We start from the raw sequence: 25,432 nt of genomic DNA, 5'->3' as shown, positions 1-25,432 counted from the left end.
TCGATCTTGATCAAGCGACACTGTTACTACACAGCGCTATATCCAGTAAAGAAAGCATTTGAATTCGCTACAGAAATAATAGCATGGCTGCGAGATCTAGTGAGAAGCATTCACATTTCTCCCTTATTAACCGTAGATCTCTATTAGATCAAACAGCGCTGACGTGGAAACCAGGAGAAACATTGTGCCGTAAATGAATTAGTTATAGGCTTTAAGTCCACAGATCAGTAAGATTCACCATGGTCTCATTAATGGTGATTCCTTTTAATGGACTTTCACTAATATGTAAATTTAGAAGATGAGAATCTCCAATGACTTGAAGATGACATATAAAGGAAACAACATGGCAGATTGCAGTTGTTTGTTGTCAAACACAAGTCTCCTAGCAACAAAATAAAAAATTATAAACTCTACTATAGTAGACTCTGTACTGCACTGTGTTTCATGTGTAACGTTATCAGCACAGCATATCAATCCCGGGGTGTGTTTCAATTCTTACAGAAGGCAATTTTATGGCAATTTTATGGGATCAACTCTCTGTGTGAAAGAGGCCATATATTTTACGCGTAGTAGTATATGATATTTGATATGATTTCTCAGTAATCATATCATTTTTGTCAAACATCAACATTGATGTATTGTGTACTTTTCCGTAGTAAAACAGTTTTGCTTAAAGAGGAAGTTAAATTGTGGAAGTCCTATTAAATCGCACACTAAGAACACACACTCACACTATTCACGTCTGAAAACATGCCAACACTGATGCACATTAACCACAAACGTCCAGTACAGACATGTCTTGCACACACTCTCGACAGACGAAACCACATTTCTTTCCAGATCTAACAAGACTCACGTCTTCTGTAGTATAATTCTCTTTGCAATACTGTAAACAGACACCAATATCATGTTTGCTGCTAATATGTATCAAAATGACATGACTATTGTCATTCTGTTGATTTTATTGTTAACGTTTTATGTGAAGTTTTAATTTGACACTCTTGTTAAATAATGACATCTGATCTAAATTCATTGAGGAGAATAATCTGCTGGAAAGAAATATATAGATATAGCTATCTATAAACCGTAAAATATAATTAGTTAGACATACTTTAAAAATGCATGCAAACCGATTGCTTTAAAAAAAATGTAAAGTGAAATAGGAATAGTATGTTCTACTGACAAATGCTTAGTATACTTCACTTATACAAGAGTAGTAACTAAAAAATAATAAATAATAAATACAATTTAATTGTTCTTATTGTTGTGTTTTCCATGCTGAATGTTGACTCAACATTGGTCATTTGAATGAAATCATCACAAATTTAGAGGGTTTGTATCAACATGATCATAGATTGACATAAAAAAATAGACTAGCTCATAATTTAGTTGAAATTTTAGTCGCCTTTTATAAACAACCTATTTATTACTTCCCTTACTTACTTTACATTACTTCTCTGCATCAATAGGAAGAGAATTACACTAACTTAAATGAAGTTCAATGTGCAACCAAAAGGAACACCGATCACCATAATGGCGAGTTCAAACAAAAACATTTGAGAAAAATGAACATCAATTTATGAAGTCAGCGAATGTGATGTTTTCTAAAAAAATAAAAAAAATCAGTTTTGAGTTAATGCAAATGAGTGAATGCAACTGAAAGATAACTGAAGTGAAAGAAATTAATGAAAAGTCTATTAAGAATTGCCCCGCCTCAAAAGCTTGGTCATCATGTATTCACCCTGAAGTTGTTTCAAACCTGTAATTATTTCTTTCTTCTGCTGAACACAAAAGAAAATATTTTGAATAATGTTGGTAATCAAACGACGGACCCCATTGACTCCATAGTATTTTTTTTTCCTACTATGGAAATCAATGGGGTCCATTAACTGTTTGGTTACTGACATACTTCAAAATATCTTCTTTTGTGTTCAGCAGAAGAAAGAAACTCATACAGGTTTAAAACAACTTGAGGGTGAGTAAATGATGACAGTCTCTTCATTTTGAAGTGAAATATTACTTAGTAAAGTTAACTAAAAAGTGTTAGTTAGAACAACTGTTAGATTTTATAGTGAAGCTATGTTTGCATCCATATACTAGTATGCAAATTTTGGAATATCGCATAAAAACGCTGGATTGAAACGCCAAGATGCGCATAAATTCTAAAAATGCCGAGCCGAATCTTTTTTTTTTTTTATCCAAGACATGTAAACACCTTTACTGAATAATACCTTGATGTACATAAAAAAAGTCATGTGACTTTGCCTCAGCAGATCATGGGCCCTATAATACACCGTGCGCAATGCGCAAAAGTGTGTTTTGCTAGTTTCAGTCCGACGCAGTTTTCATTTTCATGTCTTGCGCCTCTTCGTTTAAATACCAAATGGTCTGAAAACCAAAATGTCAATGGCACAATATTTGTTTTGTTATTTAAAGAGAGCGTTAGTAATGTGCGCATGTAGGCGGGTCCACAACACACATACATTCTGCTTATAACACACACAGGGATGCGCAGAAGCACACAAACATGTCAAATATTACAAATAAAAGGATTACAATGTAAAAGATTAATATTGTGTACATAAAGATATGGTAGAATCCAGCTTGTCACGTAGATGGTCTGCTCACACGCTTTTACCTCGCGCACGAGCGGATCCATTTCCTTGCTAGAGGGGATATTTGGGGATATTTAATTTAATTAATCAATCAACGATACTATTGATCAGCATTACCAAACGTAGACGTTCCACTAGAAACAAACATTGATATATTGTTTAAATTTATTACTGTGAAGCTGCTTTGATACAACCTATGTTGTGAAAAGTGCTATATAAATAAACTTGACTTGACTTGACTTGACTAGAGAAGGGTTTAGTTTTTCCGCTTGCAAATTCCGTCATGTAAATAGCGAATCCGCCATGGCGCGAGTGCAACAGGCTTTTTAAGGGAATGGGAGATGAGACTCTGATTGGTTTATTGCATGTTACGCCCAAAACACACCCATTACTCATTAAGAGGATAGGGACAACCCTTTTAGACCATGCACCGGGAGCACCACCCATTTTTCCTGTCATTAAACTAGCAAAAGTGGATTCAGATTCCCTAAGTGCGCTTGTGCTGTGCGCCTTAGATCAAGCGCTTAGATCCTTAAAATAAGGGCCCCATGTGATTGGTTAAATGGACTAACCAATGCAGCGATCTCATTGCACACCATCTCAAATGTTATTTTAATAATTTTGAAATGTCGTCATCAAATTTATTTGGCATATAACCTCCTATAATTGTCTCACACGATTGTGCTCCCAAGCATCCCAAATATCATATGACAGCGTGTTATTACATTTCGTCTGTGTGCTCTGAGGTGCAAGTCAGTCATTTATTAGGTAAAAGAGCTACAGGCTTCTTCGGTTGCAGCAATATTAATTTTTATTATTGATACTTTGTGCCAATTTCCCCGGAAGTGATAATTTTATTCTCTTCAACGCATGTGATGTAAACAGTGCTTTATTCCCAAAAAAATTGTATGCAATATTCTAATTTTAAGAACTTTGGATGGAAAGAAAGCTTATGAAACGTTTTTTGCCAGGAATCAATTCATGTACAGGAGATCAATTTGAATGCCCCATGATGCTGAACTTTTTCTGCATTTGATTATGTTTGACCTTCTGACCTTAAACACACATTAACATGCAGGATCACAATAAGAAAATCATTAAAATCTGAAAAAATGAATCTAAATTACATACAACACAAATAAACATGTATGAACAGGTAAAATTGCTGTTCAGAGTTTGTATGCACTTAAGAAACTGGTATATTTTAGGGTTTTTGCAGTTGTGAAATGCTGTGTTAGAATCATGTTCTTGACCTGCACTCACATAATGGTTGCCATCAGTAAGCAGTTTTAACCAAACCCTCAAACCGTTCTGTTACTTTGGTTATCTCTCACACACATGTGGACATGTGGAAACCTATTGAATGTGATCAGATGATCATTAAGGAAGAAACTTATCACAGAATTGGATTATCGTTTGGTGACGACACCTGCGTACACCACATCTTCCTCCTGTTTAGCACTCTGAAAGAAAACACAAACACAAAGATACAAAGAGGGAAGTTTTAATAGAGACAACAGTATTGATAGTAAGCATTGGCAGGTTTAGTAAAAATAGATTAATGAACAAGCTCGAGGTGAAATCCAGAAAAAAAAAATAGAAAGATGGGGTTTTTAAATATTAAGTCAGACTCAGTAACGTCCTTGTTTATGGTTATGTATTAGTTAATAAAAATTTGATACAGTAATTTGCGCAGTGGTTTTCTATGGGTCATTTGCATGGCATATCAGTGATATCATGTCACGGTCTGAACCGGCCATGAACTATGGCTGAATCCGAAATCGGCCCCTATAGCCTCAAATAAGGCATTATTTATTGGTAGTGGTGTCTGAAACCATAGTGGACATTATTGAGTGCACTCACTCAATCCCACAATGCACTGCAATAATGAGTGTACAACTGATGTTGTATGAATTCGCTCACTTGTTTTAATTCACTCCTTCAAGTAAACATTGTTAGTGGACAAAGGTAGGGAATAGTGATTGAGCGTTTAGGGGGCGATTTCGGATTCAGCCACTGTTTCCATGGTACCCGGAAACTCTTGAAACCAAGAGAGTTATTCCGCCATATTGTGTGTTGTACTTTCTCCCATTCTTAAGTAATATGAGTGCACCGCCTTTGTATATTTAAAGTCTTATGTTTGCCTATTATGCTGTGTTGCTGTGCAATTACACATAATGCTACAATATTCCCTTTCCTATCCAGCTAGCTTACATGATATTGGATATCATTTCACATTTTCATAATGTTCATCAATGTTTTCTGTGATTGTATTGACTAGATCCTGAGCTCAATTAGAGTAATATACCCACAAGAACAGACACTGAATCTCAAGTGTTTGTGGTTTGCATATCAGGCGAAGACTGGGATCTAAACATTCGTTTCACACTCATTTTTTATTTATTTTTTTGATCACTCTGACTTCCTGTTTAACTGTTAAATGTTTGTTGCACAATCTTTTCCCAGAACTGACTTCTCTTTTCTTTCTTTTTAGTGGGCCTATGAAGCCAGTTCTCCAAAGGTATTTTAAGGTATTTTAATCACATTTGAAATTGTTATTTTGTAAATAAATTAATCAAACTTACTAACACCTCTAATTTGCATACGAAGTTGTCATGTGACAAATCAACTTTTTTAAAGCCAATTATATACTCCTTGCCTGTTTTGTGGAATAAATGGATATTCTGTTTTCTTTAAAGGGATACTCCACTTTTTTCAGAAATAAGCTCATTTTACATCTCCCCCAGAGTTAAACAGTTGAGTTTTACCGTTTTAGAATCCATTCAGCCGAACTCCGGGTCTGACGGTACCACTTTTAGCATAGCTTAGCATAGATCATTGATTCTGATGAGTCCAGTAGCATTTCTTTCAAAATGACCAAAGAGTTTCAATATTTTTCCTATTTAAAACTTGACTCTTCTGTAGTTAAACCGTGTACTAAGATCGACGGAAAATGAAAAGTTGCGATTTTCTAAGCCTATATGGCTAGGAACTACTCTCATTCCGGCGTAATAATCAAGGAACTGTGCGGCTGTACCATGGGTGCAGCAGGCGTAATGATATGACGCAGCGCCTGAAAATAGTCCCCAGCTCGGTAACTTCTTCCAACGTGACCGGGACTAAGTTTGTCTAACCTATTAGACCTATTTTCAGGCGCTGCGTCATATCATTACGCCTGCTGCACTCATGTACAGCCGCACAGTTCCTTGATTATTACGCCGGAATGAGAGTAGTTCCTAGTCATATATAGGCTTAGAAAATCGCAACTTTTCATTTTCCGTCGATCTTAGTACACGGTTTAACTACAGAAGAGTCAAGTTTTAAATAGGAAAAATATTTAAACTCTTTGGTCATTTTGAAAGAAATGCTACTGGACTCATCAGAATCAATGATCTGTGCTAAGCTATGCTAAAAGTGGTACCGTCAGACCCGGAGTTCGGCTGAATGGATTCTAAAACGGTAAAACTCAACTGTTTAACTCTGGGGGAGATGTAAAATGAGCTTATTTCCGAAAAAAGTGGAGTATCCCTTTAAAAACGTACACCAACTGCAGAGAAATCTGAACCTAATCCAAAAAAAACCTTTTGCTTAATAAAAAACCTACTTTTAAATTATGTTGGCAAACATGCTTATAGTTTAATTTCATCGTGTTTATTGCTGTTTAGCAATAAAGTAATCAGTATGTGATGTATCTAGTTTCCATGACAACCCTACACGCCTGCTTAGGTTTAGGTGACTTGTTCAAGGGCATTGAACCTGCAACGTTCGGGTTACAAGTCTGACTTTCTAACCATTAGGCCGCAACTAATTTAGTATCGCCAAAGGCATTGCTTGGACTGCAACTATGGTGTGAAGTGCAACAATCACATGCGAATATCGGAAATGGTGCGAAGGCGGCTTCACGTCCAGTCAGTGTAGACAGATTCAGATGTTTGAAAATAGGTGATATCTTTATAAATAAACCACATATTTCAGCTTTAGGCCTTGTCCACACTAATACATTTTCGTAAGAAAACGCATCTTTCTCTCCGTTCTGACCTTCCGTCCACAATGAGACGCCTGTTTTTGTCTGCAAAATCTGAGCTTTTTGAAAAACCAGTTTTCACGTCGTCATTGGGACTGTGAAAAAGGAGGCATTTGAAAACGATGATGAATGTTGAGTCGTGATGAATATTGAAAAGATAGATATATAGCCTATGTTTATACCGGTATTGTGCCTGTTATGTGCAATTCACTTTCACACTGTTGCTAAAATATGTGTTAGGCCCTACTCACTCTTCATATCATAGTTCTGCAAAGATGAAATTTACTCACAATTACTGTCCTGCGGCAAAAAATGAGAGCAGTTACGTTTTAGACTGAACATATAAGAGTGAGTGCGACTTGGACACATCAGTGAATGCTGAGATATTTTGATAAATAAAATGATCCTGCCAGAAGAATTGCATGATAACTTTATTTTGTCTTGTTCTGTATCATCTCCGTGAGCTTTTATGGGGGTTTACACACACACAGTGAGGTGACTTTAGTGTTTTCCAACGTTTCAGTGTGGATGAGAAACTTTTGGAAAACACCTGAAAATGCTAATGTGGACGGAGAGCGTTTCAAAACAAAAACACAGTTTTCAAGTCTATCTGGATTAATGTAGACAGCTACATTCTCACAACTACATTCTCACCAGAAAAAAATCATAAAACTACATTTCGTGACACAATAGCACTAGTATTTCGAAATAGTTATATGAGTTTTCTCCTCCACTATTGGTGCTCACCGGATGCGTTCTGGGATACATGGCTGCCTCAAGTCCACACAAGTCACCTCTCGATATATCCTCGATAAAAGAGGCGGATCGAGAACACATTTGAACTGGACTTGGCTAGATGTGAACTTTGAATTAGAACAGTACTTGGGCAGCGACTGAGGACGTTTCTCAAGAACACAAGTACAGAGAAGAAACCACATTGAGAAATGTTTTCAGTCTCAAGCTGTTGTGATGTGGCATGACGCAACAGTTGTGCCTGGTGTAAACATGTCAGGTGTTGGAGTCGCCTGTTTTTTAATAACCCTAAATAATTAAAACCAATAATTCTATTGGGAAGCATAACCATTCACACTCATACGGAAAAAACTATTAAACATCTAAATGTGACTTTAAATGTGACACGATCTTACCGGTATCGGTGCGTTTCTTTTGTGGAATGTCGTGTCAGCGTAAGTGATCTCTTCCTCGCGGGCCTCAACTGTTTCAAAAATAATAATAGATGCAATAAATCAATAACATGTAATCACTCAATCAATTTTCATCATTCAAAATCCCTTTTATTTGAGGTGTATTATTAAAGTGTAAAGTCTTTAATTATAATACTGAATATATTTGTACAGATGTGTCAGCAGTAGTAAGTAACACTTGCCCTGTTGGTCTGTTTTTCGGTGTTTCCTGTAGATGAAGAAGATCACGACTGCAACAATAAGCAACAGAAATCCAACAGCAGATGCAGAAATCAGTGCTATCAGATTTGGACCTGAGGGAGGACGTGAAGTAGAGGGTGGGTCTGGTGTTGTAGCAGCTGAAGAGGGACAGTTATGAATGTGAGTGAGGAGAAAGTAGTAGATCTGTAACAAACACTATGAAACATCAGCAGCACTATAAAAGTGTATTGCGATGTCAGTCAGTGAGAGTTTATTGTGATGATAAACTCATAATTGTTTTGTTTCATAATTAATTTTGTAATACATTTTCCACCCTTTGTCTGACCATCTGAATGAAAAGCTTGGTTTTGGCCCTGGCTCTTAAGTCTTTAAAGTAAACATGACTACAAGAAGCTGTTGATAATACTGTTGTACATGACACTACTCACTGGGGGAAAAAACAATCTAAGTTGGCAATCTAGTATGTATCATCATAGACTATCGATTATATAGGAAATGGATCAAGAAAATGTCTTGTTTGAATAACTCCTAAGACCATTTGGTGTGTATAGGAATAATTGTATGTTCTTATACTGGGCATCAGTGGTCAACTAATGTTTTACTGTGGAGACGGTCCTGTGCTGACCTGTTTCATAGTGTAATGTCATAATGTGGAGGAAGTAGAGAACAAGTTTTTGCTGCAGCTTTGTTTCAAAATATTCAGTACGTTTTTGTAAGGAGGAAGTTTTGAGGTTTGAAACTTAAAGTATTTTTTATACAGTGACCTCTTAAATGTCAAACGATGATCAGCTGTTCTGATCAGAAAAACTTGCTTCATATTGATTTAGAGAGAGCTTTACAAGTTTAAAGTGAAAAACTATAACAGTATGAAAAAGTAAGATGAATTTTGTGAGAAATGTTGGTAACACTTTAAAATAATGGTTCATTAGTTAACATTAGATAACATATTAACTAACATGAACTAACAATGAGCAATACATTTGTAGCAGTATTTATTAATCTTTGTTAATGTTAGTTAATAGAAATACAGCTGTTCATTGTTTGTTCATGTTATTTCACAGTGCATTAACTAATGCTAACACATACAACATTTGATTTTAATAACGTATTAGTAAATGTTGAAATTAATATTAACTAAGATTAATAAATGCTGAATAAGTATTGTTCATTCTTAGTTCATGTTAACTAAGGTAGTTAACTAATGTTAACTAATGAACCATTATTTTAAAGTGTTACCGAAATGTTTTATAACACTACTAGAATTTAGAGGCATGTCTCATGGAGTTACAGTGTCATAGACAAATGTGTCAAAGAGGTTGAAAAAAAATTACAAAAACTTTTTTTTTCAGAAAAAAGAAGAATTATGTCAATAAATATGCAGAATCTGTAATACATAGTGAGCTGTAATTCTTTACTCACCATAGACAGTAACATTGAATGTGTATGTAGGCGTTGAGTTGCTGAGGCTGATCTTAACTTCATAAACTCCAGCATCTTCAGTTCTGATGTTCATGATGGTCAGAGATCCAGTCTTCTTGTCCAGCTTCAGTCTGTCTCTGAATCTCCCATCAAGAACATCAGGGATCGTATTGTTCACTCCATCAGTTTTAGCTATAAGAGGCCCATTAGTTCCAAATGTCCATGTTATCACATCACCTCTCTGTATTCCAGTGACACCAGTGTTTAGAGTGACTGAACGTCCCTCCATCACTGACACTGACTTCACTGCATCAGCAAACACTCCTGGAGAACACACAGAAACAGTCTCTCAGACACACATATTAATGTCAAGTTTAATAACGATTTAATTAAAGTTTTAGTTTAGCAAAATACAGATATCTGAATTCATCTTCATATATTTTACATTTCATTACAGCTCCACAAAAATAACATCTTACTGGGAAATATAAACACTTTGAACCTTAAAATGTGAATAACATTCTGTTTCATATCCTAATTTAACAGGACAATGAGACAAATATAATTGATAAATAAATGAATAATGTTGATGAGACTAATGCACTAAATCTGTGAATGTGATGTGAAACACAAACATGAATACAGACTGCATTTCATAGTAATATCTGGGAATAAAAGCAAGATCACATCTGATCTGATTTTAATAGTGTTAGATTGATCTTTACTAACTACCAGTACATAAACAAAGTTTTGTGACTCACCAACCAGATGACAAAAGCACAGACAGAAAAAAACTAATGTTTTTTCCTTAACCATTTTTTTTCCTTCAGCTCTGGCGTTTGAATGAGCCGTTTAGTGAGCTGTAGTAAAGTCTACTTCTGTCTCTGTGTCTCGACTGAGTGAGAACGAGTGTAGTCAGTGTGTTGACACTGTAGTTCAGTTTCACAACAGTGATCTTTTTTTTTCTCATTAGGATGTGCCTTGTGTTGATGCTGTTGAGCAATCAAAATAAATAATCTTTCACTGAAATAAATAACTAGACTGAATACATCTTTAAGTGCAATGATTATTGATTCAACAATCGAACTCGTTGTGTTTGAGAGTTTGCATTTTGCCGTAAATATACAATTATTCTTTTGTCCTTCTGGAAGCCACGATTTTACTTTAAAAATGGTACAAAATTTGACCTCATCCCAAATGCCCTGGCCCAAATGGCACTGCATGTTCATGACTTTATGATGTTTCGTTTGTCATTTTTTGATCTTATATGCACTTCTGTTCTACCTCTCCTCCCCGATGTTCACCTGTCTCTGTTGCTGGTTTTTCACCTTGCCTGTTTTGGGGTGTTCTGTCTGTCTCATCCCTGGATGGTTTGCTCTTTGTGACATTACTGAAAAATAGACTTAGGGCTGGGTGATACGGCCAAAATTATCATCACTATATTCTTTATAATATTTTATTATACATATACTATATATTTTATACTATATACATATATTTATATATTTATCACGATATTCATTTAATAAGGTGTAATAAATGCTTTCCACATGTTTGTTATATCTTGAGAATGAATGTAAACTTATTTGTTCACTTATTCTCCACAGAGTGTCACACTTGGACTCAATGAGGACTATGGAGGCAATGGGTAACAATATAACAAGAAGCTTTATTCCAACAACGATTAGTTAACAGGTGCAAAACAGTGTGACTTAAAACATTCACCAACAATGACAAGGACATGAAGGGAACTTAAATACACAGATGATAACGAGACAACAGCTGAAGACCATGATGATGACGATGATGACTGGCAGGTGCGGGTAAGAGGAGTGGTAGAGGAGGTGCAGGTGAGCCGGAGAGGATGATGGGAACTGTAGTGCTGACGGAAACTAACAGAAGACAGTGACGATGACAGTGATCGTGACACAGAGCAAGATAACCTTTAATTTAGGGCCCCATCAAATTCAATTTATTTTTTCCTAAATTCTTTTTGTAATGATTTAATAGCAAAATAATTTAGAATCAAATATGTCTAATGAAATTAATAAATACAAGTTTAGCAATTTAATTAAACTTAAAAAAAAAAATAAAAAAAAAACTTTCAGTGTTTGAAAATAAAACATGGATGAAAAAATATATTGGCTGTATGATATTCCTTAAAAATAACACTATTGTTATTATTATTGTGGGAAAGTACATTTAAGTATACAATAATAATATGCAGACTTATTTGCGACATGCAGTGGCTGATGTTGTGTTTATTTCTGCTGTGTGATAGCAGTTAGATCAATCCATATTGAGGAAAAATGTCCAGAGCATATGATCGAAATGGACATAAATTTGTTAGAAATCTTTCTGATATCGTTTTATCGCCCAGCCCTAAATAGACTGTTTCCTGGATTTAGTTTTTTTTTTTGTTTTTTTTTTTGTTTGTTTGTCTGCATTTTTGGTTTGACTTATGTAATTAACTTTAACATGTTCTTTGTCTCAGTGTCAGTTTAAGTCCAAACTCACAGTGTATTTATTATATGATAGGCTAACTGAACCATATGAGTGAATCTATTTCTGGTACAGCAGATCATTTTTAAAATAATGTTGATATGCCAACCTGAGGGATTCAGTAAAATATTAAAAAATATTCCCATTTCTTAAATATAACAGCTAGTGTCATATCATTTTTTTTTTTTTTTTGGCAGATTTTGAATATATCAATATATTTAAATTTCAATTCACGTCATTTCCCACAGTATCAATACACTACCAGCTGCGCTTTCTGAAGGCCAGAAATAGCTCAGAGTATAAGGCCTCTGATTGGTTCATTTATCACATAGATAAAAAGACATGATGACAGCAAGTAGTATCAGCAAACTTTAAGTTATAAGTTTTTCATTTAATTTCAGTTTAAATATAATTTCTAACATCTTATATATATATATATATATATATATATATATATATATATATATATATATATATATATATATATATATATATATAAGCTTAGACAATCAGCTTTGTAATGCGTCTATTGGATCGACTCTTAACGAGTGCTGAGTCGTCCCTCTAAAACGGAGTGTACAGCCCACGGGCGCCACCTAGCTACGAAACATATGAATAATCATATTTTTCAAAACTACTGCCTTGATCAACACAAAAAAAGGGGTCATTTAAAAGCTTAGAGTCTGAACATTACAATTAATTTGTAAATTTGATTATCTCCAAACAAAGTAGTGCTGAGTTATTTGCTGATAAATAAAAAAAGTTTTCATAATTTATGAAATACTTTTTGCACTATGAACTGTAAAATATCAAAAACATCATACAGCTCAGATAGTTAGAACCCCCTAAAGGGATGTGGTGGTGGAACATTTTTAGGATGGGAGGTAGTTGGTTGGCAATATATTCTCAGATTCTAACTTAGACCTATTTTTATGTGCTATTAGGCTACTTGCCAAACTAAGTGATTAACCAGCATGAGAGCAGTGATGTGTAAACAGAATTTGGAGTGTTACAGTGAAGTTATTCAATATTATTCGTAATATAAAATGTGCAAAAGCAAAAAAATGAATGAATAAATAAATAAATGTATCAAACTAAGTGTTGTAGTATATGTAGGCTATATGTAGACTGACTTAGGTGAAACTACAGTGTGTAACTTTGCAGACTGTCCCTGCCCCATCTTTGTTTTTTGTATGTTTATGCTATCTTTTATGAAAACGTTATGAAGACTGTAATAACCATTTGTAAAGTGGAAAAGAATGCAATTCTTCATTTCGTGGTGTTGCGGTGGTGCTCCCATTTTGAGCAACATATTGCTTTGCTGTAGATGTGCGTGCTTTGGATCTGATTTAGGCCTATAACAAAATGATTTCTTCTTTTCAGAAAACGAATACAGCACTATTTTTACAGAAATGGCAATAGGAAGAGTTAGCTCTTCCATGTGATGAGAGTGAGGATGAGCTGGACATGATAGGTATTATCATGGTCGTCACCGATTAATCACACGAGTCGTTAGATTTCCGTTTAGTGCTCATTCCTTTATTGAATACCAACCCGAACATCTTTCCGTTGCCTGATCCTCGATCATTCACAACCACTCCCCCGGAGCCCCTCCCTTAGACAACAAAGTCTAACCAAAGTTGAACATTTCCATTACACATGACAGGTATCTACTTATTTTTGGTTTGCATGAATTCCAGTATGTAAATCTAACAATTTCCAAAAAGAAATAGAAAAGAAAATCATAATTTCGTCCATTTTCAATTGCGATACAGCGTTGCCATAGCAACGTTTCCCAATGTCTTTTTTTGGTTTGTATCATGTAATAAAAACTTATTTTGAAATATATATATTTCACGGTTAGAACATGCATGCCATAGAGGGTTAAATGGTATTTTCTTGTAAAACGTACTCCAAATTATCTTTGTTTTATTTACGACTCGTTTCAATATCATATTTACCATGTGGGTGACGCTATGCGCATGTGTCTGATTCAAACAAGCGGAAGTTCAGCCATGTTAGACACTGCACTGCACTGCTTTTCGCTGTTCGTGAAAGACACAAGCAATATAGACATGTATGTTTCAGCATAGTGGAAACCATCCAGATAATTCACCAACAAATGCTATTCGGTGTAAATCTCTATGTAAATCGCTTTTCGCTTTTTTAATCGGCTCTCTTTGCTCTTACTGTAGATCTCAGTTTGAGGGCGCGGCTTAGAAACGGGTCTCTGACGAACACTCACAGGACTTTAATAACTCTACGGATCATCTAAATTCACGCAACTTTACATCAACATGAAGAGTGCACTTAAACTTGTTCTTTTCCCATTTTTCGCGATGGGTAAGTCCGTTTCTTTTAAACATAGTTACAGCACTTTCGGTTTCGTATTTCGATGCGCATTTTCTTTTCCATACTTTATTTTTCCTGCTGAGTTTACATTATACCGTGATCACTTTTATCAAGGTTTCCCGCATCTTTTTGTATATTGTTAAAAAAACAATGATTACATATATTTACTCACAAGCAGCTCACAGTAATATTTAATGTAGACCGTGTCCATGTTTCAACCGTTGCATTGGTCACAGTTGGTGAAGCCAAAGAGAAGCCCAAGAGGCGAAACGCTCCATAGAGAGCCTAAGTCCCTCCCCTTCCGGTCGACCACCATGGGACCTTACTTCGGAAAAATATTGGTAGTCAATGGCGAGAGACAACAAATATGTTGATCTCGTTTGAATTGTGCCCTGAATTACACATATGATGTTTATCAATTTAAAAGATACATTTTAAAGTCAAGAAAGTCGCAGTTTGATGTAAAACTGCTGAGGTATAAGACTGTGAAAATACGTAATTAAAGAGACTACAAACCCATAAGGCGCACGTGTGACGTCATGCCTTTTCTCTCAATGAATGAAGCTAACTTTACTGAAGCTAACGTCTGTCATCTTTTCTATAGTCTTACGTTATAATCGTAACGTTACGCCGTCATGCCTGAGTGTTTTGAGCCAGAATACACACATACGAGCAACGGATCTTGTGACGTACATAGTGCGAGACGAGAGATGTAGTTCATCGAGTGATTTTCACATAAAACTAAACGTTACTCTTCTGTTTTATGACAAACTGCGACTTTCTTGACTTTCATAATTATCTTTTAAATTGACAAACATCATATGTGTAATTCAGGGCACAGATCAGACGGAATAAAAAGATAAGTTGTCTCTCGCCATTGACTACCATACATATTTTTTCCGAAGTAAGGTCCCATGAGCCGGAAGCGGAGGGGAGGGACTTAGGCTCTCTATAGCAACAGTTGCCCCCATGACGTGACGGCGCGGCCGCCATTATGGACTGAAAACTGAAGGAAAACACCGAAAAATAATGGGAGTCAATGGCACTGAAAAACTTAACATAACAAAAACTTAACATAACTTAATTTTTTCTGGCCGTCATAGCTAAATATGAAAACTATTTAAAATACATTAATGAGGATGACCGACGTTAAATGACGTTAAATGACAGAAAATATACGTCTATGTGTTGGCTATGCATGGCCTATAAATTACCCTTAGAAAAATAGTATTTTGGGACAAAATATTACTATAGAAGTACTATAAGACTACTAGAAATACTATAGCGGCTCTAGGATATTATAGAGGTATTACAGAACATAACATACTTCTGTGATGTTCTGTAATAATAATAATATTTTAAAGCTGCTATAGTATTTATATAGTAACTAGTCTAATCGTACTTCTGTAGTATGTCCCAAATTACTATAGTATTCCTATAAGATTACTATAATATTTTGTCCCAAAATACTATAAGATTCATATAGTACTTTTTAGTAAGGGTATGTCCCCCACCGAATCGGCTTCATTAGCCTACCACTTACGGTTTGCAAAGAGACAATTATAAAATTACTGCAAACCTTTAATCTATCAATATTTATGTTCTGTTATGCATTTCCCTTGTTATATGAATAACAGAAATTCATGAAATAATATATAGGCAGACACACAGTAATAAAATATATTTATTCAAATGTTGATTTTGAAATTAGTGAACATCACCATATTTATGATTTGAAAAAAAAACATTATAAATGAACATTTCTAAAGACTTTTCTTTTACATAGAATATCACAAAAATATTAACAACTTGTTTTTTCAACATCTTCAGTGAAAGTGCACACAGTGAACGTTTCAATGGCAAAAAAAAAACAATCTATGAATGTTCTATTACAGGCGGAAAGGTACAAAAAAGATGTGCAATCTATCAAGTGCACACATGAACTATAAACACCTACTAAAATGGATTTTGCCATTGACTGGCTATACCTAGTTATATTATGAAGACATTTACAGAGGGATTTGTAAATATATTATTCCTAGCCTGATTTATATAACATTTTATTCCAAAAAACATGACGAAAATGCTTTTTTTAAGGCTATTGACAGTATTTTCTGATTTACAGGATAACAAAAGTAGATATCCATATATCCCTCTGTAATTTTTTTCCCATCTTATATGTGAACACAATGAAAAAATAATTTTTAACCTGGCTTCATCCAATACTCAGATTTAGTTTTTTTAAATATATGCAAATTAGTGAACATTTGATTAGATATTGCCTAATTTGCATATTTAAACATTAAATTACAGAAAACTTGTAATACATTTTTTTTCTCATCTTAATGTAGGCAATCGACTGTGAAAGTTTCATGGTGATATCAGCTAGTTAAAAATTTTACCCTATTCACCTGTAGTGTCTCGCCTTAATTTGCATAAAAAAAATAATCTCAGACAACTTGCAATGGTGTTTTTCTTAGTTATTATGTAATATGGAATACATCACATATCATACACTGGGAACATTTAAGAGTGATATTGATTGAATATGTATGTCGGCCTTAAAAAATGACACAAATAATGCTTACTTTCACCTTAAAAGTTGGTATTTTGCATATATATTTACATAAAAAAGGCAGTGAGCCTCTGTTATATCTTTGCTCTGACCCTTGACTATCGATCTAGAAACTTAATTTCCTCATCTTGATTGCCTACTTACAAAAAAACTAGGGGAAAATGGTCCAACGACTGAGCAAGATAGGCAATTTGGCGGCCATTTTGATAATATGCAAATTAGAAGGATTAGAAGAATGTAAAGTAGGCCGGTTCCCGACTTGTACCCATAAATGCTCCTCACTTTCACTTTTTGGGTACATCCCATCTAGACTACTAACGATTTCAGCAGCTTTCAGTCCATAATGGCGGACGCGCCTCCGCAGTGCCATCTACAGACTGTTGCCCATAACACAACAGAGTTTCGCCTCTTGGGCTTCTATACTCTTTGGTGAAGCCAGAGATATAGGCCTAGTACTTTTTTTTTTTTTTACACTCCTATTTATTTGCAACCCTGTTATTTGCTTTAGGCTATTTTGTAATGTTATTATATAACAACATTCATTAATAATGGAATCTACCGCAAATCACAAGAGATTTCCAATGATCTGAATCTGAGTGTTTTATAAGTTTCAGTAGCCTACCTAACTGTTTGTGTTTGTTCTTCAGGTGTGTATGGTGCTGATGAAATGAAGACAGCGACGGAGGGAGATTCTGTCACTCTAAACTCTGGTGTTACTGAAATACAGAGAGATGATGAGATGGAGTGGAGGTTAAATGGAACTCGTATATTCAGAATCAGTAGTGACAGCAACAATAAGGTCACAGTATTTGATAATACTAATGGGGCATACGGAGGCAGAATGCAGCCGAACCAACAGACTGGAGATCTCAAGATCACAGACATCAAAACCACTGACTCTGGACAATATAAACTACAGATAAGCAGTACCAGAGGGTCCTCTGAGAAGACATTCAGTGTCAGTGGTGAGTGTTTTTAATAATGTTATTTACATAGTTATCTCCCTATGAACAATTTAAAATCTCTAAAATGATCATTTTACAGATGCAAAATCTCTACGGTCAAGCTGCGTCATTTATAGTTTGTCAGCAAACATTTACAAAGTATTTCAGTTAAAAAATTAGACATTTAATTAAAATAATGTTAATATATATCCATCTATTTGTCAAGAAAATTGACAAATCGATAATTTAATATTTTATTCAACTGCTTCATTATTATAAGATTTATTTAAATTCTGTTGTAAAAGCAAAAGATACATGATTTTTGGTTTGTTGGTAAATGATCCATCAATCAGTGAATGGTGTCCCTCAAAACAACTGTGAGACCGTTTGTATTTTTGTGTTGTTGGAATGAATTTAGACATGGGTGCAGAGGTCATCCTATAGTGAATTTGACCTAGACAACTGCGAATGTCTGTATTTCATTGGCTCTGTGATGCACTCTGTACAATACAGTTGAATCTGACCTAAGATGGAGAAAAATCAGGTTTCCAAATAATAGTCATACAGTTGTTTTTCAATAGTGAGCTTGTTAAAGTTCTTTTTTTATGAGACCAGCGGCCCAGACAAATCAGCTGGGAGTCAAAATTGTATATGACATCTCAGGTGCAGTTTATTTAGCAAACAAACATCTTAATAATAAACAGTGAGAAAAAAAAAAAAGATAGGCCTATATATATATTACAATCAACACAGGGACTCTCAAACAGATAAGATTGACAAACCATGACTGATTCATTTAATTTTACGTTACATTTAATTTTAAATCTGTTGTTAAGTGTGTAAGGCCCGTGAAATTGGCCCAATGGAGGTTTTCCAATAACACAGGGAAGGTATCACGTGTTCTGTCCTCACTCATGCAAAGTATTTGGTTGTTTAAATTTACAATACATTTAGTTATGTATTCTCTCGTAATTTCATCTGACTCCATAAATGAAAGGGTTTTAATGATATCTGTGGATCATTAATCATTAGTGAATGTTTGACTATTCCTTTTAACCATTAAATGAACAATGTCAAAATCAGTTAGAATAATCACATGTAACAATTTAATATTTCAGATATTAGAGATCAATTCCACAATCAATTCGAATATCTAGTACATGGTTATACATTGGTTACACCAAAGAATCTTACCCAGTTTGCACCTGAGATAGAGAGAGAAAAAGGGAAAGAGAGAGAGAGAAAGAGAGAGAGAGAGAGAAAGAGAGAGAGAGAGAAATACACCACCTATTCCATTCGTGACCAGCAAAGAAGAGACCCGATAGAGCAAGCACACCTTCCTTTATACTGTTTGCCCAGGTGACATGGGGGATGGGGAAGCCACCCTCAAATGGCTTAATCAGTTTTCTCTAAACTTCTATAAACCTTATTACTTTTTATTTTATCTATCTGGATATGAGATATCTGTACCACTCACTTTGAGACCTTTCAAATGACACTAAAAACATAAGTTATTGATCAACATTCGCATCAAACCATCAAACCATGTTCTTGAGTGTGTTCTTTGTTGTTTCTGAGAGGAAGTCAGGCTGTATGGGGGAGGTCGAATGCTAATTAGCCAGCAAGGCCCCTTTGTCTCATAGACTAGGCCGCAACCAATATTTTCAGTCTTACAAGTGACAGCAATAATTAAAGTTTGACAGCACAGCTGCCACAAAATGATTATTGTCCCTGGATCATTACTAAGATACTCTTGTAAGACAGTATGCAGTGTCTAGGACAGACTTCAAGTATCACCTCAGCTTAAAAAGATGAAAACTGATATCTTGTTTCTGTGAAATAATTAAGCTGCTCCAGAGCAAGTTTGAGTTTACGAACCTCTTTCTATATGACAGAACCCAACAATCCTGGATCATTTCAAATTAAATCCAGCTAATCAAGTTATCCACGTATGAAGAACGGGTCCCGGGTGGTGATAGCCAATGAGAGCGCAGAACCTGATTTGTCACCTGACCACATTGGGGAAAAAAAAATAAAAAATTTCACACAGAAATTAGTAATCATTTCAGAAATGAAATTTCAAGGAACACATAGAATTACGTGTGAAATTTTGTGGTAGAAAATCTGAAATTGTATTTTCTTGTAAAATGCACTTCAGTAATCTTTGTTTTATGGGAAAAAAAAAAAATGTTTTTACAGTTAAGAATCTTCTGCTACAAATCAACAGCTCTGTGATCTCCTTCACTGTGGGTTTACAGTAATGACTCTCTGTCTTTAGATGATTCAGGTCTGTCTTCAGGTGCGATAGCAGGGATTGTTATTGTGGTTTAACATTTAATGTCTGTCTCTCTTCAGTGCTTCCAAAACCAGTTCCAGAATCAGGCCTGTCTTCAGGTGCGATAGCAGGGATTGTTATTGTGGTTTAACATTAATGTCTGTCTCTCTTCAGTGGTTCCAGTTCCAGAACCAGTTCCAGAATCAGGCCTGTCTTCAGGTGCGATAGCAGGGATTGTTATTGTGGTTTAACATTAATGTCTGTCTCTCTTCAGTGGTTCCAGTTCCAGAACCAGTTCCAGAATCAGGTCTGTCTCCAGGTGCGATAGCAGGGATTGTTGTTGGTGTTATTGCGGCGGCGGCTGCAGCTGTTGGTGGCGTTGCCTATGGCTACTGGAAAAAGGGACAAATGTGTAAGTATTACAGTAAGAAATAATTACTGTGCTGTAGATTGTAAAAATGTAGTGATGTTCATTCAGGTTTAAACCTTTTTGTGCCTTTGTGTTTGTGATTGTATGTGGTTTTTGATCAGGTTGTTCTTTATCCAGCAGCATTATAAATAACTATCATTAATACTCAAATATTAAAGATGACTGTGATAATGACAGATTATGAAGATTTAAAAAAAAAAAAAAAAAAAACGAGGCAGATATTGAGCATAATGATTAGTGTTTCTTTTGTTAATTTCTCTTATTTTTTTATTGTTGTTATCATTTATGTTCCATATTTCTCTATTTCTACAGTATGAGCTTCTGTGACAGATTAGTGACTGTCGCTGGTAAGTAACTCAAATATTTCACTTGATACATTCACTTATCACTATTATTTACATGTATTCTTATTTCAGCAATGTGTGTGAATTGTTTTGATGAAAGATTGTGAGTTATATAAAAACACATTTCACCACAATGAGCTGTTTATGAACATGAGAAAGTGTCTTGAGTGACAGAAATATGCTCTTTAATCACATCAGTCTCAATCTTCGTGATGCTGTGAAATCACACATCGGTAATTTTTTTTTTCAAAAACAGCCTTCATTTGAAGAGATCGGATCTATTTTAAAGCATCTGCTCATTTTAAATTAGTTTTAAATAATCTAAATAAAATGATCTGATCATGAAGATCAAAATCTGTTATGTAAAAAAGTCACTAATTTGAGATATTTAGTAAAAAGTGTTAAGTAATATTGTATTGATATGGTATTTATGTCTAATATATCTGATCTTCCCATTTGAGTGGATTCATCACTAGGCGTGTTTCACTTACAGATTTGCGCAAAACTTTAGCGATTTTTTTTCTTTTCTTTCTAAATGTCGATAAAACATTATTACGAAATGATGGCGTTTCCATTAACCGATGTTATGCGACTAATGCCTTATGATGTTATTGCCTCTTACCATAAATCATCCCAAAAATCATAGCAACGGATGTTGGTAGGTTATGTATATCTCAGCCACTGCTCTGGCCATTATTATTAATCAAAGCAAGAAAAGACCCTTAGCCTATACTTGAGAGCGGCACATATGAGGTGTTTCTGGGTGTTTCTCCATCATATCTGCTTCAAGCTCTTGATTGTGGCATTTCTTTGAGGTTTAGAATCCATTATTCCTGTAATTCTTTTCTCTTATATTAATTTAATAAAGAACTCTGTTTCGTATTGTGTCCAAACACACCACGTCATCTCCGTCAGTTGACCTGTAAATGCGCAAAAACTGTTTCCATTGCAGTTTTGCGAAATATTTCTTTTTCAAATTGCCTGAAAAACTTTTTTGCGATAAATTGGAGTTTTTGCAAAATTGACATGTTTCCATTGGCCGTATTTTCAATTCGCAATTTCAATTTGAAGGGTAATGGAAACAGGGCTAGTGTTCTGAACAAATGTTTTTGTGTGACACACATTTAATTACTCAAAACTCTTTACTCCCGACTGTACATCCAAAACACTGCTCTTTTGTGTCATGTTGTTTCTTTTTAATCGGTCTGTCTCTTCATATCTTGTTTTTGGCAGATTCCTCTAAACACAGAAGAAATATGCCAGAGACCTCAGACCGGCCTTTGATAAAGGAAAACTCTCCCAACAGCTTCAGTATGAAACTAATGTGACATTTTCATTATTCGAAATTAATCAAAGTCATATTTCTCCTCATGTGAGCCTCTGAAATCCACAGTGTGCAGACACATCTACTCAAAATCTCTCATTTCATACCGGTCACCTGTCACTCAGTGCATATAATGAAAAAACACTGTTTTTGCAATTATTAGACAAAATATCTGATGAGAAATGTCATGTATGGACTATATAGGAATGACATATGACACTTCAGTTTAACACTTTCTAAATGTTTCTAGAAACTCTTTTATTGCAGGGATAATCTGTACTTCTATTTCTATTTGCTTAAATTATACACTGTGCCTTATTGTTCTGCCATACAACACTCAATTTCCCCTTAATTTCATCTCTGTTTTGTGTTATCTGAAGTAAATCTTCCCATCTTATTCTCTGATTGTGAATGTAAATGATCTGATACGGGTGATGATTTACCATAGGTGTGTGAGCTTATTGATACATTTTTTTAAACTGATTGTTCATTTTTTATCATTATTATTTTATTAGAGAATGTTCAGCTCTGGATTTTGTGTATTGCTGTTTGAAGCTTAATAAAATCTTCACTTCACAGAATAAAATAGTAAATAATTAACCAAAAATATATTCTCGCTGCTATTGTCTGGTTTGTTCATTCTGTAAAAATGAGACGACCAGAGCAGAGATGGCCAACAGCTTCAGTAATATGAGGTAATGGATGTGGACTTCTGACAAACAGATCAATGTCCAACGCCCTGCTAGATTCAACTCTTGCTCTAGAGACACATTTACTAAACACGACAGATTAACATGAGAGCTCAGTCCCATTAAAGCGCTGATGGAAGTGGAAAGTTCTAGTAATGCGAAAATTAAAGGATACTGCTATTTTTCCATAGTGACCAACACATTTTTTTGAGATGAGATGCTGTTAATGAAACATTTTAGTTGGTGTTGTTATAAATATCAGTAAAATCAATTGTCAGTTCGTCTCTAATAACTCCATGTTTATGGTATTTTGTGTAACTGAATCATCAATCCTGTTAATTCCATAACTTCTGTGAATCATTAGTGTCTCGGAGCATTCAGTGATGCACTAAACTTTCACCTTTAACATGTTATTCAAGGTTAGGTTCAAGCTTTGATATGTCCTTCTTCCAACCAATGACGTATAGAGGAAAACATGGCAGCTTGGCTGTTGTTCGCATAGGGTTGTTCGTTATCAAACACAAAAGTCTCCTAGCAACCGAATCCTAGCGGAGAAACTGATATAGAGCTGGTAAGTCCCGCCCCTTCCGTAAAACCCCGCTGGACCTCAAAGTTGAAAAACCGTCAATGCAAGTGAATGGGAGAAAATAATTATTTTCTGGTCCCGTTTGAATTGTGCCATGAATGTGAACATATGTTGTCTGTGAATTTTTTATATAATCTTTCATGTTACGAGTTTGACAGTATATGGTATGATTCGTCGGCTAGCAGTTGTGGAAAAGACATAACGAGAAAGACTACATGTCGCCTATGTGACGTCACCCCATAAAGTTGACTTACCCGTGGTTTTCACCAACCTCAACGATTTTGTCCTCTCCCTGAAAGAATGCGGTGAAGTGCACCAAAGACACAGTCATGTTTAGCGGGATCCGTGAGCTAGAGCCGTGTGCTAGTGGTGGTGACGTTTCAAACGCGTCGAAAGCAGCGAAGAGTTGTAGTCCACAAAGTGCTTTCACACAAAGTCTAACCGTATCAAACTTCTACCCGCTAAATTCACACGAAAAGTTCTATAAAAAATTCACAGACAACATATGTTCCCATTCATGGCACAATTCAAACGGGACCGTAAAATAATTATTTTCTCCCATTCACTTGCATTGACGGTTTTTCAACTTTGAGGTCCAGCGGGGTTAGCGGAAGGGGCGGGACTTACCAGCTCTATAGTGCTAGCGTTTGTGTTGTCTTGTGTAATTTTCCGTTCAGAGAGGGTCCGTGTTTCACATACCAGATTCCGAAAGCGTTTACTGAGAGATTTTAAATAATGTAGTGTCATTTTCTATCAATTTCATTTATTTAAAAGCGAATGTTTATCATTTGTTCGTCAAATCTCGCTGCGTGCCGCCATGTTTGCGTGACGTCACGCGCACTCGCATCTCTGCAACGAAAGTTATGGACTTCCGCATGAGTTGTAAATATGAGTGGCATTATTTTGCACGTTTCTTATCATAAGTTGGAAAGTATCACTTTGAGTTGGGCAAATTAACATTAAATCTAAAAAAATATAATGCATAGTTGTAATTTGCAAGTACAAGTGATCACATTTACTAAAAACACATGGATAATTCCCACAGACTTGGAACGAATGAGGGACCCGAGCAATAGTTTATTTGACTCTTTAACCTTGTAAACAACCACTAGAAACACACGGAACACCACAGAAACCACATAGCACGTCTCTGAAACCTCTGACCACCTTGGGTGACTATTGCAAAGCTGGAGAAGATGCAGATCTTCATCAGTCCCTCAGAAGTCTGGAGGAGTTTGATGCCATCAGGATCCCTCAAGGTGAGATTTTGTTTGGTAAACGCCTTTTCGAGACATTTGGGATTGAACTTTATTTTTCCGAGACAGTTACGTTAGGCTATACTGCTTGAAAAATGTTGTTTTTTTTAATTGCTGACTGAATTACGTTTAAATACTCAGGAAAAAAGCTCAGAATTTGCGTAGCAGCTAAATCGTTTGTAACGGTTACGTACATCCTTGGGCATATCATGTAAGTTATGGACCGTTATGTATCAATAAATTAGTTGTAGGCCCTTTCTGTTACATCTGCTGGCTACTGCATATCACACTCATGTTCTCTGTCGCCATTTTAAAATAAATAAAACAAAAATTAGTCCTTAATTTTATAGTCTATTCCTTATTTCAGCTATCATATAATGTGGCCTGTATTTTTTGTCTGCTTTTTAGTATTAGAACCAATCCGATTCGTGAATGAATCTTTTCAATGAATAGGCCAAACAGGTTAGCAGAATGGTTTGAATTGAATCTAATCGCGAGTCAGTCTGGGGTGCGTTTCCCGAAAGCATCGTTGGCCAACTATGGTCGCAAGTTCATCGCAATGTCCATTGAACTCTATTGGTAACGACGGAACTTGCGACCATAGTTGGCCAACGATGCTTTCGGGAAACGCACCTCTGAATGATTTATTTAAAGGGACAGTTCACCTAAAAATGTACATTGTGTCATCATT

The 25,432-nt window shown here is 35.4% G+C and overlaps 3 protein-coding genes across 5 annotated transcripts in view; 2 read left to right on the top strand and 1 right to left on the bottom strand.

The window, feature by feature from the left end:
* Positions 1-2,196: 2,196 nt before the first annotated feature.
* LOC308701957 (uncharacterized protein) lies at positions 2,197-14,589 on the bottom strand. 3 transcript variants are annotated; one of them, XM_081384456.1, is made up of 5 exons: positions 14,491-14,589; positions 9,465-9,788; positions 8,027-8,137; positions 7,788-7,855; positions 2,197-4,078 (listed from the first exon to the last, which is right to left on the bottom strand). In XM_081384456.1, exons 2-5 carry the CDS (start codon positions 9,751-9,753, stop codon positions 4,025-4,027), a joined length of 522 nt encoding a protein of 173 aa, XP_081240582.1. In that variant the 5' UTR covers positions 9,754-9,788; positions 14,491-14,589; the 3' UTR covers positions 2,197-4,024. The 3 variants fall into 3 exon arrangements, with proteins under 3 accessions (XP_081240582.1, XP_081240580.1, XP_081240581.1); XM_081384454.1 differs by lacking the exon at positions 14,491-14,589 and adding an exon at positions 10,226-10,365 and having other exon boundaries at positions 8,027-8,182; XM_081384455.1 differs by lacking the exon at positions 14,491-14,589 and adding an exon at positions 10,226-10,365.
* Positions 13,957-25,432, top strand: part of LOC308701935 (uncharacterized protein) — a 166,878-nt gene continuing 155,402 nt past the window's right edge. Inside the window, exons 1-3 of the mRNA XM_081384414.1 lie at positions 13,957-14,043; positions 14,162-14,309; positions 17,541-17,858. Of these exons, the coding sequence (XP_081240540.1) occupies positions 14,264-14,309; positions 17,541-17,858 (364 nt within the window). The 5' untranslated portion in view covers positions 13,957-14,043; positions 14,162-14,263. The remainder of the gene's footprint in view (positions 14,044-14,161; positions 14,310-17,540; positions 17,859-25,432) is intronic.
* The window catches only part of LOC308701960 (uncharacterized protein), a 92,407-nt gene continuing 91,050 nt past the window's right edge, over positions 24,076-25,432 (top strand). The window contains exon 1 of the mRNA XM_081384461.1: positions 24,076-24,744. The gene's annotated coding sequence lies outside the window, so the exon portion shown is untranslated. The remainder of the gene's footprint in view (positions 24,745-25,432) is intronic.

Source organism: Scardinius erythrophthalmus, assembly GCF_964197995.2.
Source record: "Scardinius erythrophthalmus genome assembly, chromosome: 14".
NCBI classification, from domain to species: Eukaryota; Metazoa; Chordata; class Actinopteri; order Cypriniformes; family Leuciscidae; genus Scardinius; species Scardinius erythrophthalmus.
This window is presented reverse-complemented; position numbering and strand designations above follow the sequence as displayed.

Bases quoted from the DNA above. Each gene is read 5' to 3' on its own strand.
- LOC308701957 (XM_081384454.1), bottom strand. From the start codon at position 10,280: ATGGTTAAGGAAAAAACATTAGTTTTTTTCTGTCTGTGCTTTTGTCAT. The intron at 8,183-9,464 runs GTGAGTAAAGAA...GTCCCTCTTCAG, and splicing joins ATTCAATGTTACTGTCTATG to CTGCTACAACACCAGACCCA. The intron at 4,079-7,787 runs GTAAGATCGTGT...GTTTTCTTTCAG, and splicing joins AAAGAAACGCACCGATACCG to AGTGCTAAACAGGAGGAAGA.